Source organism: Chionomys nivalis, chromosome 4 (assembly GCF_950005125.1).
Source record: "Chionomys nivalis chromosome 4, mChiNiv1.1, whole genome shotgun sequence".
Classification (NCBI taxonomy): domain Eukaryota; kingdom Metazoa; phylum Chordata; class Mammalia; order Rodentia; family Cricetidae; genus Chionomys; species Chionomys nivalis.
Window position 1 is genome coordinate 61,148,060 of NC_080089.1, and position 13,417 is coordinate 61,161,476.

The 13,417-nt window shown below is 47.5% G+C and overlaps 1 protein-coding gene across 1 annotated transcript in view; it reads right to left on the reverse strand.

The window, feature by feature from the left end:
* Paqr5 (progestin and adipoQ receptor family member 5) overlaps positions 1-13,417 on the reverse strand; it is a 77,307-nt gene that overhangs the window by 32,108 nt on the left and 31,782 nt on the right. Inside the window, exon 2 of the mRNA XM_057767951.1 lies at positions 7,538-7,676. Coding sequence (XP_057623934.1) covers positions 7,538-7,588 — 51 coding nt within the window. The 5' untranslated portion in view covers positions 7,589-7,676. The remainder of the gene's footprint in view (positions 1-7,537; positions 7,677-13,417) is intronic.

Sequence of the window (13,417 nt, forward strand, 5' to 3'; positions counted from 1 at the left end):
CTCCTAAGTGCTGAGATTACAGGTGTGTAGCACCATTCTCTGCGGGAGATCAAACCCAGGGCTTCATACATTCTAGGCAAGTCTTCTATCTGAGCTACACCCCAGCCCTGGCAAGAGTCTCCCATAAGGACAGCACTTACAATAAAGCTATTAGAATGGGCTCTTCTCGAATCGCCATGGCTGGTGACTCTAGGAAGATTAGGTTTGGATACAGAGGCTTCAGGTGTGTGTGTGTGTGTGTGTGCGCGCGTGCATGCACGAGTGCAAAGTAAGGACCCTATGGTGAAGCAACAGGAGGGAAGCCATTTGTGAGCCAGGGAGGGAGGCCCCAGAGGAAAAGCCCCGAGCATATCTTGATCTTGGTCTTCTGGTACCCAGAGCCGAGAGGAAACAGCCAGTGGGATTTAGTCATCAGCTTCTTCCAAGGCTGCTCAGCATTGGCCATAGCCTGCTTCTTGGCTTCTTGGCAGGTCACCCGAGGGTCTCACTGCACTTGGGTGGCTGGTATTAGGATCTTCGCTTATTTATTTATGCATTTATTTGTTATCTGGAAAGTTTCATGCATCCCAGCTGAACTCACATTCATCATATAGTTGAAAGTGGCCTCGAACTCCTGATCCCCCTGCTTCTGCCTCAGGAGAACTGGAATGACAAGGCCCCCCAGCAGGCCGAGCAGAGAGGCTGCTTTCTAACAAGTTTTTTGCAGATGCTGATACTACCATACAGCCCAGCTCCTGCCTCTTCTCTGTGCTGCCCCCTCCCAGCCCAGAATCCAGTTAATCTCAGAAGAGGACATTCCCTTTAAGAGCAACAAGATGGGAACAAAGTTTGAGTCTAAAATACGTCCACAGGATCGTGTACTGGGGGCCTGGCTGCTACTGATAGTGCTGTTGGGAAGGGACTGGGTCCTAAGGGCTCTGACCTAGACAGCAGATGCCTACCCTGGTGGATGCAGGCTGTGAGCATTATGAGAGAGGCTGAAAAGCAGGAGGCAGGGCCAGACTAGAGGAAGTTGATCAGTGGAGGTGTCTTGTGGGACCTCTTGTCTTGGTCCTTTCCTGTATCCCTGACTAGAGGAAGTCGAATCAGCGGAGGTGTGTTGTGGGACCTCTATCTTGGTCCCTTCCTGTATCCTGGTCTCTGCTTCCTGGCCACAGTGTTGTGAGGGAGCTGCTGTACCTCACCCTGCTGGGATGCACTGAAACCTCTGAAACCCTTTCCAGAGTTTAATCCTTCCTCCTTTTAAGTTTGCATCAGGCATGGTGAAAAGAACGCTACCTAATACACAGGGACATGGAAGGGCAGCACGGGAAACGGCGAGCCCAGGGGATGTCTGGTGAGAGGTGTGCAGGCAGAAAGGCGGCCAGAGAAATGCAAGGGTTCTGGATTTCAGGGTGGAGAGGGTGGGTCAGAAGCCGAGGAGTGGGCACTTCTGGAAGCTGGGAAGAGCAAGGAACCGGTTCTCGCTGGCTGCTGAGTCGTCCTTCACTGGGATTCTAGCCCTCCAATCCGTGCCACGTGTGCAGTTCACAGGACTGTAAGATGACATAGCTCGTTAGTTGTTGTTTTGTTTCTTCAGTGCTGGGGTGAAGCCTGGGGTCCCATGTGTGCTGGGCTAGACCGCTGGGCCTCTTTAACTTAAGCCATCAAATTTTTGAAGAAGCCACCAAATTTTTGAAGAATGTGTTATGGAAGTAGCAGGAAACCAATAACGGTCCGACTCTGACAGAAATCGCAAAGTGTGCCCCAGGCCAGGCAGGGTGCATGTTTTGAGTTGTTTGCTTGGAGTTAGAACTTTTTTTCCCCAGATTTATTTATTTTTATTTTATACATGTGGATGTTTTGCTCATATGTAATGGTTGTGCACTGAGTGCATGCAATGCCTGTGGAGGCCACAAGAGGGCACTTGGAAGTGGAGTTGCAAGGTAACATGGATTGGGAACCGAAGCTGAGTCCTCTGCAAGAGCAACCAATGCTCTTACCCACTAACCTATCTCTCCAGCCCCCGAAAGCTCTCTTTGGAACAGTTCAGAGGTGTATATCTCATTCTTTGAATGATTCCCAGGATGAGATGACGTAGGAAATACATAGCCAATTTAACCTTAAACTCTCATTTCACCCATTGAGAAGGCTAGGAGAAAAGAACAGGTGGATTTCATTTATATAAGATATACAATGCCTAGAAGAAATCAATGAAATCAGTGGTCTCCAATCTGATCTGAGGTGGGAGACTATAGTAATTACGGGTTTGAATTCTCCACTGGCATTTGTTACAGGATATTGTTAGCCAACGCTTAAAGAATTATCTAGGTGGAACTGAATGTGGTGGGAAGAGCCCATCTCAATCCCCTTTCCGAGTTAGGGTGAACTATTTCACTTATAAAAGTCGTCATGGTCATGATGTCTATTCACAGCAATAAAAATCCTAACTAAGACAAACTCCCAAGAATTCAGACCCCTCTACTAGTCTGTATGTGGAGTTTTGGTCAAAATCTACACTGTCTCTGAGAACCAAGATGTCTCCAGTGGATAAGTAATGCAGCTACTAACAGAAAGAGCCCAAGGTTTTGCAGCTCCCAAAGACAAGCACAAAGCCTCCCTCAAGGCTCTCCACCTTATCGCAAGCATGCACACTCAGGAACAGCGGCAGTTCTGAAGTAGCAGCAAGAGTAGGGTCAGAAATGGAGGCACAAGGGTTGAAGAGATGGCTCAGCGGTTCAGGGTACAGGCTGCTCTGCCGGCTGACCTAGGTTCAGTTCCCAACCTGGTGGCTCACACCATCCATTACTCCAGTTCCCAGAGATCCATGCCCCCTGCTGGCCACCATGGGCACTGCATGTGATCAAACACCCACAAAATAAAAATGCATAAAACCTCAAAAATAATAGATTTAAAAAGAGGATAGGAGGGATGGAGTCCCGGCTAGGTGTGGTGGAGCACGATTGCAATCCCAGCACTCTGGAGCAGCAGAAGGAGGATCACCTTGAGTTTGAGGCTAATCTGATTTATGAAGAAAGTTCCCAGCCAGTCAGTTACTGCACAGTGAGACCCTATCCCAAAAAGCAAAAGAGGGAAAAAAAGGGAAGAGAGAGAAGGTGAAATGAAGAAGAGGAGGAGGAAGAAAAAAAGAGTTTGAAGAAGACACTGCAACATAAAAGAACTGTGCTCAGTGAAACAAGTCTAAAGAGGGAACTTAAAAAGGGCCCAGAGTAACTTCTAGAAACAAACAAGCAAACAAAAGTGATATTGAAAAATATATTAAAAGGACAGGCTGAAGACAAGGCCTGACTGAGGAAGAATTTAGCAACTGAAAGAAGAGCAGAGGAGGTTTCCAGAACAGTCCAGAAAGACTGAGAGGGAAATATGAAAAAGCAAAACAGAGAACTGGCTGTTTCTCCAAAGGATGAGATTTTAATGTGGCATTCGTAGCCACGACTTATGCATGTGCAGAGCTGCTCAAAGTTAAAAGGCTTCAGGCCTGAGAAGTCAGGAATGGCAGGATAGTCAGCATCCACCAGCTGACCCAAGTGCTTCCCCACTTCCTAGACTTGCTTGAAGCTTGGTCAGAGTCCTGTGACATTTCCAGGAGAGCTACTTCTAGGCCAGGACAGTTCAAGGCAGCACAATGCCTTGAAATTACAGTGCATTTTTCTTCACATTTAAAATGTTTATTTATTTACTCTGTGTGTGTGTGTGTGCGTGCGTGTGTGTGTGTGTGTGAGAGAGAGAGAGAGAGAGAGAGAGAGAGAGAGAGAGAGAGGGAGAGAGAGAGGGAGAGTACTTGAATAGAGGTCATAGGACAAGTAGGAGGAATTGTGGTCGCCTTCCCCCATTTGCGTTCTGGGGACTGAACTCAGGTTGTCAGGCTTGGCTGTAGGCGCCTTTACTTGCAGAGCCAACCATGCAATCCAGAGAGGTATTTTTACACACTCAGAACTCGGCCAGCTTGCGTCTTTTGGGGAAACTGTTTTGGGTCAAAGGCACAATCTTGCCTTCATTATGTTCCCTTCTCAGGGTCAGGCCATCCCCATCTACCAAGAATTCAAAGTCCTGACCTATTTTCTTCATCCGGTGAAGCTCATGGCGGAGCCCTTGTGTGATGGGCATGTGATGGCCTCGTGTGATGGGGAGACCCTCTGATGTCATGGCTCCTCCCCCATCCTGCCATCCTCACCCCAGCTAACATCCTGCATGCCAATTTCTGTCTCAGAGTTTGTTTCTGGGAAACCCAACTGAAGACGCCGCCCTCTCTCTTCCCCTCTGTGGTGACCTTGGAAGCCACCTGTTCCAGATGGCGCCGCTAGGAGATGGCAGATCTTCCATCTGCTTGCCTTTGCCACCTCCCAATGACTATGTAATGTGAAGTGCAAGAAATCTTTGACACCTCAAGTCACCAAAGTGTCTGGAGTAACTTGTTCGCGACAGGGTCTCGTGTAGCCCAGCTGACCTCAAATTCACTATGTAGCCAGAGACGGCCATGAAGTTCTGATCCTCCTGCCTCCACCTCGTGAATGCTAAGATGATAGCTTGTGCTACTGGGACTTGAACCTGGGACTTGGTGGCGTGCGCGATAAGTAATCTATCAGTTGAGCCGCATTCCCGGTCAATCCTGGGTGGCTTTTAGCTTGTTTGCCTACCCTTGTGCCTAGTACAGCTGTCCATGATAAAGCGGTTGAAGTGATCTCTAAGCCAGCAGATAGGGAAACTTGTCTATCAGTAGAGGGGGAAACAGAATGAGAAGACAACGAAGAAATTCAGCATGTGACACTTTCTCCCAGACAACCGGAGTGGGAGGTAGAAGAAGAGAAGACAGAGTCACACGAGACAGTTGAAACACGCAAATCCCTCTCTAGCTATCACTCTGAACATTAACAGAGCCAATGGCGCAGGAAAAGACATGTGCCGCCAAGCTGAAGCTCCACTGCGAGCTGTTTACACAAGGCACAGCTAAAATGTAACGACAGGAAGGGTTGAAAGGCAAAGGAAGAAAAGAGATGACTCAAACGAACGGTAAGAAAAGCAGAGAAGCTGGATTACAGCCCCAGCTGGGCCCTGAGACACAGAGCACCGTGAAGAAAGCACAGCAAAGTCATCCTTACCCTCGCTCACTCACGGGGAGCTACAGGAGGCTCAGAACTACCTAGGAGGAGTTCAAATTTCATTGCATTTATTTGTTTAGTGTGTGTATGTGTTCATGTATGCATGTATGAGTACATATGTGTGCTCGTGTGTGTGGAAGCCAGAGGACAATCTCCAGGGTGGTTCTTCCTCGGGTGCCATCCATATTGGTTTTTTAAGAGTCACTCACTGGCCTGGGACTTACGGACGAGGCTAAGTGGGCTGACCGTGAGCCCCAGGGATCCGAGCCTGTCTCTGCCTCCCCAGCGCTGGGGTTACAAGCGCTCACCAGCTTTTTCACATGGGTTCTGGTTTTAAACGCAAGTCCTCAGGCTTGCATAACAAGCACCTTACCACCCGCTATTCTCCCAGTCCCTGAAACTCATCTTAATTGCCTCTCTCCTGATTCCCTCCTCCCCTAGACAGAAGTGACACATCTGTCTCTCCTCTGAGCTGCTTTACAAAGTACTCGTGAGGGTTTTGAGAGCCGCCTGAGCTCCGGAGGAGCCCAATAAGGACAGAGCTTGCCTGCAAGTCTTCTCCGGGTCCTGTAGAGAAACATCCTGCACACAGGAAGAGGTCAATAAAAATGTCACGAATGAATAAATCCAAGACTTACCCTGTGTTCCCACTGGTCACAGTCACTGATGTGTGAGCAGGAAAGGGAACGGGCAGCCCTGTGAGACCAGAAGCAGGGCCCTGCTGAAGGACCTCCTCTAGAGCGGCCAGCTTTCCTCATCTTGTCCCACAGCTCCTCTGTACTGCATCCGACTGTCCCCAGCGCCATCTCCCTGCACCAGCTAGCTCTACCCCTACAGACGGGAGCCTGTCAGGTATCTCTGCTCAGTGTCCTGCTGGTGATGTTGAGCTTGGTTAGGTATTACAAGACATCAGTGTAGGTAGTCAGCTGAGCCCAAAGGGCTCTCATTTCTCTATGAAATGTCCTACAACAAACATTGATTCTTATCCAGTCCTGCAGGAAGGAAACTGGACCCAGAGACGGGTACAGTCTTGCGCTTTTTCTACAAGGCAAGATGGAGGCACACCAGTTTGACATAGCATATAACCAAAATCTTAGGGCTTATAGAAGCAGGGTGTTTGGGCGTGCCATGTGTGCTGGGATGGGTCTCTAGTCTCAGGAATCCACAAAAAGGAGACAAGAAAAGCTACTAAGGAAGTCCTTCCCTGTTGCAGGATACTAGATCACACAGAGTGAAGATGTGACACTCTTTTACCTCACCTGCCGATGACACCTTTTTTTGTCATTTTTTTAAATTGACTTTTATTGAGCTCTACATTTTTCTCTGCTCCCCCCCACCCCTCCCCTTCCCCATTCAACCTTCTTCCCAAGGTCCCCATGTTCCCAACTTATTCAGGAGATCATGTCTTTTTCTACTTTCTACTTCCCATGTAGATTAGATCTATATAAGTCTCTCTTAGTGTCCTCATTGTTGTCTAAGTTCTCTGGGACTGTGGTTTGTAGGCTGGTTTTCTTTGCTTTATGTTTAAAAAGCACCTATGAATGAGTACATGTGATAATTGTCTTTCTGTGTCTGGGTTACCTCACTCCATCCATTTTCCTGCCAATGACACCTTCTGATTGGTTAAACAGAGATCTGAATGGCCAATAGTTACGCAGAAGAGGACAGGCAGGACTTCCAGGCAGAGAAACTCCTGGAAGAATCTGAGAGGTGGAGGATTCACCAGCCAAACACAGAAGTCAGACTCCTGTACTGAGGGGCTGTAACAAGCCATGTGGCAGAATGTAGATTAATATACATGGGTTAATTTAAGTTTTAGGAGCTAGTTAGAAATGCACCTAAGCTAAGGCCAAGCTTTCATAACTAGTAAGAACTCTCCATGTCATTCTTTGGGAGCCGGTAGTCCAAAGAAAGACCTGCAACCCTTCCCTACTGCCCAACCCCCTTCCTGTGAGAGTGGAGGCTGGAGCTAGGAATGCTGGTGGAGCCTATAATCCGTACCCAGGGGAGGCTAAGGTAGGGGGATTGTGAGTTTGAGGCTAGATTGTCTCAAATAAAACAGAGGTGTGGGAAGTAAGAGAGAGAGAGAAAACACTGTGCAGGGCTACTGGGGTGACTGTTCCCTAGCCTGCTCTGAAGCGCCCCTGTAGGCCCTAACCAGCCTTCTTCCCACTAGCAGCTGCTCCTACTTCCTCTGACTAGCCCAAATCTAAGATCTCTCTAAGGACTTTGCTTCTGGATGAAACACAGATGTTGCATTGAAGGACTACCCTTAGCCAGCGTGGTGCATGGGTGTGGTGAGGGGTCCTGATTTCTGCAGGAGATTCAGAGGGCAGCCTAAAAGAAAAGGGGCCTGCAAAAAGCATCTGAACTCCCCTATTGCAGAGGCTGGTCGCCTGCAGACCCTGGGACCCAGCTGTGGAACGAAAAGCACATACCTGAGGCACCTGATCTACACGGAACAGCCTAGGGAGCTTCCAACTCAGCATCTTGACACCAGGCCGGGCAAGGCAGTTGGGGTCTCTCCGGCCTCCCACTCAGAACTGTGGCATACCAGGGGATGTCTGGGTGACTTCCCTGAAAGAGGATAGCAAGAGAAAATCCAGATCAGACTCTACCTAACTCCAGCTGGATCAGGCATCTGGTGGCTCAACTATTGGACATTTGCTTTACAATGATAGCAAAAAGCCAAGATGCCCATGGCTGAGGAATGGAACTCTGTTGGCAGAGTGCTTGCCTGGCACACACGAGGAATCTCAAGCCTGTGCCATCCTAGGTGACATAAGGAAACAATGGGGGGGGGGCACGAGAGGGTTCTGCTGTTGGCCTCCAAGCCCGAAAACCCCAGGATCGCCATGGGAGGAAACAAAACAGACAATTTACAGGCTGTCCTCTGCTCTTCTACTGCACCCACACGCACTTGCAAAAGCACACACAGACACAATATAATAGAAACATTAAAAGAGGGCAGGAACTGTGCTCTAGCTCAAAGACAAATTGGCTCGTCCAGAGAGAGCACCAACCACAGGGTTCTCAAGGATGCATTGGATCGTCCAGAGAGAGCACTGACCACAGTGCTCTTAAAGACGAATCAGCTCGTCCAGAGAGAGCACCGACCACAGTGCTCTCAAAGACGAATCAGCTCGTCCAGAGAGAGCACCGACCACAGTGCTCTCAAAGACGAATCAGCTCGTCCAGAGAGAGCACCGACCACAGTGCTCTCAAAGATGAATCAGCTCATCCAGAGCACGGACTACAGCACTCTCACATGAAAGAACCAGGCCAGGCAAAAGTCCAAGGAGCTTCTTGGAGACAGAGCAACTTGCAGTAAACAATAAAGTTGATCAAAGACAGGATTAAGACTGTTTAGTAACTGTAAATAATATGAACTACAGACATCTAAAGTTCTCAGACCCATAAAGCAAAAATGCTACTTTAACATGGGAAGAGCAAAGCTAGGGACCAACACAGTGTGGATCTTCTCTGCTATTATCCCTGGACCAAGGCCTGCTGCCTCCTTACAGCCTCCTTCATGTCCCCGTCAACAGAGGGGAGTCTTTCCCTGCCTCTGAGGGCCTAGGGACCTTTCCTAACCCCCCTGGATCACCAGTCACACCCCTCCTGGGACCTCTGTGGCTGGCTGGACACGCTCACATACACACAAATGAAAGGAAGGCAACTGGGGAAGACACGCAGCAACCTCTGGCCTCCACATGCACATACATGAACACATATACCACACACAAATAACAGGGAATTGCATCCTGGCACAAAGCACCAAGACTGAGTTTCTCCTGAGCACTGGGAGTAATGGGAAACAGAATGTTTGTGATGTGTGCTAAGCCTGGGCAGCAAGTAGTGAGACACTCTTGCCAACTCAGCAAGCCGAGGCAAATTCGCAGATAAGACGGAACTTGACTGACCTGTTTCAAAAGTGCAAGGCTTCTGCTGTCAGAGTCTCACAGCATTCAAAGCGATGAGGCCTTTCCCATGGTTAGCTGTCAGCCAACACCTAAAACACCCATCATTTTGTCAATAATTGCCGGAGACCAGTGGCGGATGATGGGAGTTGTGGCACACTGCCGATCTTAAGCCTTTCAGACATCACTGAGCCTGGAACGAACTCCTTCATCCTTTTAGTCCTATCTGTTTGGAAACCAGCTCTTCGTTCCAAAGACACTAGAAGAATCAGACCGCAGGCTTCAGGATCGCCAGCATTGCAGCTTGGGTTGCTGTGTCTTTATGCAGAGGTCTAGAGACAAGTTTGAATCGAACTGAAGGACTTTTGCTCTACTTTTAATCCTTTGTTGTGGCAGAGCACTGATTTTTTTTAAGGCAATTTAGGGGACAAAGGGCTTATTCTGGCTAAAATGTGTAGGCTTATAGTCTTATCACTGCAGGGAAGCCACCATGGCAGGAGTTTGAGAGAGCTGGTCACATGACACTCACAGTCGACAGAAATGAATATAGGCCCACTCGATCACCGTGAGCTCACTTTCTTCATTCTCATGCAATTCAGGAACCCCTGTCTTGGGAATGACATCACCCACGGTGCCTTAATTTTCTTACATCAATTAATTTAAGATAACCTTGCATAAACATGCTCAAAGGCCAACCCAGTGTTGACAATCCCTCATTAGGATTCTCAAGTTGTGTCAAGTACACGATTAAGTTAACCATCACAGTTTCTAAGATGAAATCCAAACACATCAGGAAGATGCAGCTTAATAGTGCCTCATATAAGACTTCATCTTACAGAAGTTTCTATGTCTTTTAATAACAAAAGGGCTAGAGATGTTTCTCGGTTGGCACAGTCCTTGCTTAGCATACATAAAGCTCTGGGTTTGATCCTGAACACAACATAAACCAAACATAGCGGTTCACACTGTAACCCCAGCTCTCGGAGGGAGAGGCAGGAAGATAAGTTCAAGGTGGAGGCAGGTGACTCTCTGAATTTGAGGCCAGCCTGGTCTACAAAGTGAGTTCCAGGACAGCCTGGGCTACACAGAGAAACCCTGCCTTGAAAAATAAAGAAACAAAAAGGTTCAAGGTCATCCTTGGCTATACAGAGAGTTCCAGGGCAGCCTGGAATATAAGAGACACCACCTCAAAAAAGGAAGGAATGGATCTCCAAGGACTTGCTGTGATTATTCTGAAATAGCTATTAAAAATCATGAGAATAAAACCATAAGCGGGAGGTTTCATATTAGGACTCAAATTCAAGGGCATCAAAAAATTAATAATAGGTAAAATCTGAACTTCGGTACCTCATTCATCTCCTGATGGGATTCCATTCTTACAGGTCCCTGCCCTAGAAGACAACAACCCCAGCTGGGCTATCCCATGCCTTAAAGGTTATAACTGAAGACTTGGATAACCCACTGTGTGGGATAGTTTTATGTTAATTTGACACAAGCTAGCGCTACTCTGGAAGGTGGATCTGCAATTGAGAAAGTGCCTCTTTCTAGACTGGCATTTGGGCAAATCTGTGGTACTTTTTTTTTATCTGATGATCAGTGTGGGAGAGCCCAGCTCACTGTGGGCAGTGCCATCCCTGGACTCATGCTCCTGGGAACTAGCAGACTGAGCAAGCCATGGAGAGCAGACCAGTAAGCAGCGCTCCTTCTCCATGGCCTCTGGATCAGCTCCTGCCTCCAGGTTCCAGCCCTGTTTGAATGCCAGTCCTGACTTTCCATGATGATGGACTGTAACTCACTGCAATATAAAATGAACCCTTTCAGGGCTGGAGAGATGGCTCAGAGGTTAAGAGCACTGACTGCTCTTCCAGAGGTCCTGACTTCAATTCCCAGCAACCACTTGGTGGCTCACAGCCATCTGTAATGAGATCTGGTGCCCTCTTCTGGCCACCAAGCATACATACAGACAGAACACTGTATACATAATAAATAAATCTTTTTCTAAAAAATTAACCCTTTCCTCCCTTGATTGCTTTTGGTAATGGTGCTTTATCACAACAACAACAAGAATCTGAAGATATCTAACAAATCATATAAGGTGACCCAAAATAATCCAGTGAGTTGGATCCCAAAGACAGGGTACAAAAATTTAACAACTTATAGTAATATCAATGAACCAACAATTAGTCACATTGTTAGTATGGATTGATTAATTTAGTCTTGCACACATATAGAATCCCAACTGTATTTAATAGAGTACTTAAAATTTTTCCACATTTATTAAATGTATTGAATGAAGCCTTCATCTGTGTCATCAAAGATAGTATCTTCTTTATAATATAAATACTGTCACTTTTTTGAGTTGCCTCATCCAGCTGAAGAATATTGTCTCATCGTATGCCTGTTACATGTAGAGGCTCCCAAGACACGAGTCCTTATCAAGCTGAGCACTATAACCGAAGAAGATGAAGAAGACTAGAAGGCGTCAGAAACAAGGGCTCTCTGACCTCCTCCTGCCCTGTCCTCTGTCACCTCTCTCTCCTACAGCAAGCTGTAACATTCAGAACTCATGGTCTTAGACTCCTTTGTAGGTCCCCACTCCAATAGGAGAGCACGCTGCACGGAGAGGCAGAAAAGATTCCGAGCAGACAGGCCCGGCTGGGTTTCCCACTCATGGTCCTACGTATTAGGCCACACGTACTGTGTCCATCATACATTTCAAATGCTGCCCACTCTTCCTAGAACTTGAGCAGGAACATAGTTCTCACTGGGTCTTTGAGCCTGTATTTCTGAAGTATCTTGTGACATAGAGAATGTGTGTGTGTGTGTGTGTGTGTATGTTCACATGTGTGCACACAAAGGACAGAGACAACCTTATATGTCATCTGTCGGGTGCTATCCACCCTTTTGTCAGATAACATTTCTCCCCAGCCTGGAGCTCACCTGTATTATACTGTTTATGATCAGCTTTGAAATACTTCATATGGAGGGACTGGAGAGATGGCTCAGCACTTACTGCTGTTGCAGAGGACCCAAGTTTGGATCCCAGGACCCACATGGGAAGACTTACAACCAACCACCTGTAACTGTAGCTTCAGGGGATCTAGCACCCTCTTCTGGCTACACACACACACACACACACACACACACACACACACACTCACACACCAGTATTAGTAATATAATCTTTAAATAATTACCATAGACACCCTGCTGTGAGGGTAATGTTCTAACCATAGCCCCATGAGTGGCTCCTCTCATGGAGCCCACAAGTCCACAAGGGAGGAATAGGTAGCTGGAACTCAGATCCAATGTTTAAAGGAGGCTGTCACAGGATTACATGCCTTCCCAGCAGGGAATTGGTCCACAGCCTTAGAGAGTAATAAAGAAGAAGGTTTTTAAATAAAAAGCTCACAACTGGTTCTGGCTAATGCACGAAGGGGAGCTGGCCTCGCACGGAGCATTCGACCAGCTCATACAGGCCTTAGCTTATACTTCCCACATACAGTGTCATCTTCAAATGTCCTTCAGGTCCTTGCCCAGCTCACACTTTGAACAATTAAACAGACACAGGAGACCGTCACTCTGGCCACTTGGGCAGATGAGAGATTTACAAAGCAAAGTATTGGCAGAATTGTTTTTAAGTACAACAATGTTGTTCTTTTGAACAGTTGTGGTGCAGAATCTTCTTGCTACAGTTTCTAACCAGCCTGGCCAGCACCTGCCGTACCTTCCAGCCATATTGGGGCCAGTGCTCCTTTACCTAAGTTCTACTTTGTGTAACTTAGTATTTCCTAAGCAAGCATATTAGTAAATCCTTTATAGCACTAATTTTATTACTTCAGGCTCCTCCTGCATCATTACCAGACAGCTGTCGCCTTGGCCTGGGGTGACCTCTTAGGCAAGGTGTGCTTGAGAGGCTCTCAAAGGACAAGTAGCTTGTTCAGAAGTCGTCATGATGCCCTCATGCTGGTTTGCTTAAATAAATATGGGTGGCAGAAACCCAGCACCAGCTTCTCACTGTGCTGGCCTAACAATGGGCACAGGCGTGGGAAGTATGGTCCAACTGTCCCCAAGCACCTCCAAATACCAACTGAGCCCAGGATGGCATTCCAATGACCTTTAGACACTGTTAGCTGGGAAGTACATCACCATTTTCATGGACCAGAAAGAGAGAAAGCCGTGCCAGTTATAATCAGGAGATGCTGTTGAATGGAAATGAATTCCAGTTTTAGAGCTGCTAAAATATTAGGTTGTGGGGGGTGGGGCTGGAGAGATGGTTCAGTAATAAGTGTGCTTGTCACACAAGCATGAGTTCCTAAATTCAGTCTCCAGTACACATGGAAATGTGTGACTATAATTCCAGTGCTGGGGAGGTGGGAGCAGGGAGGGGGAAGCAGG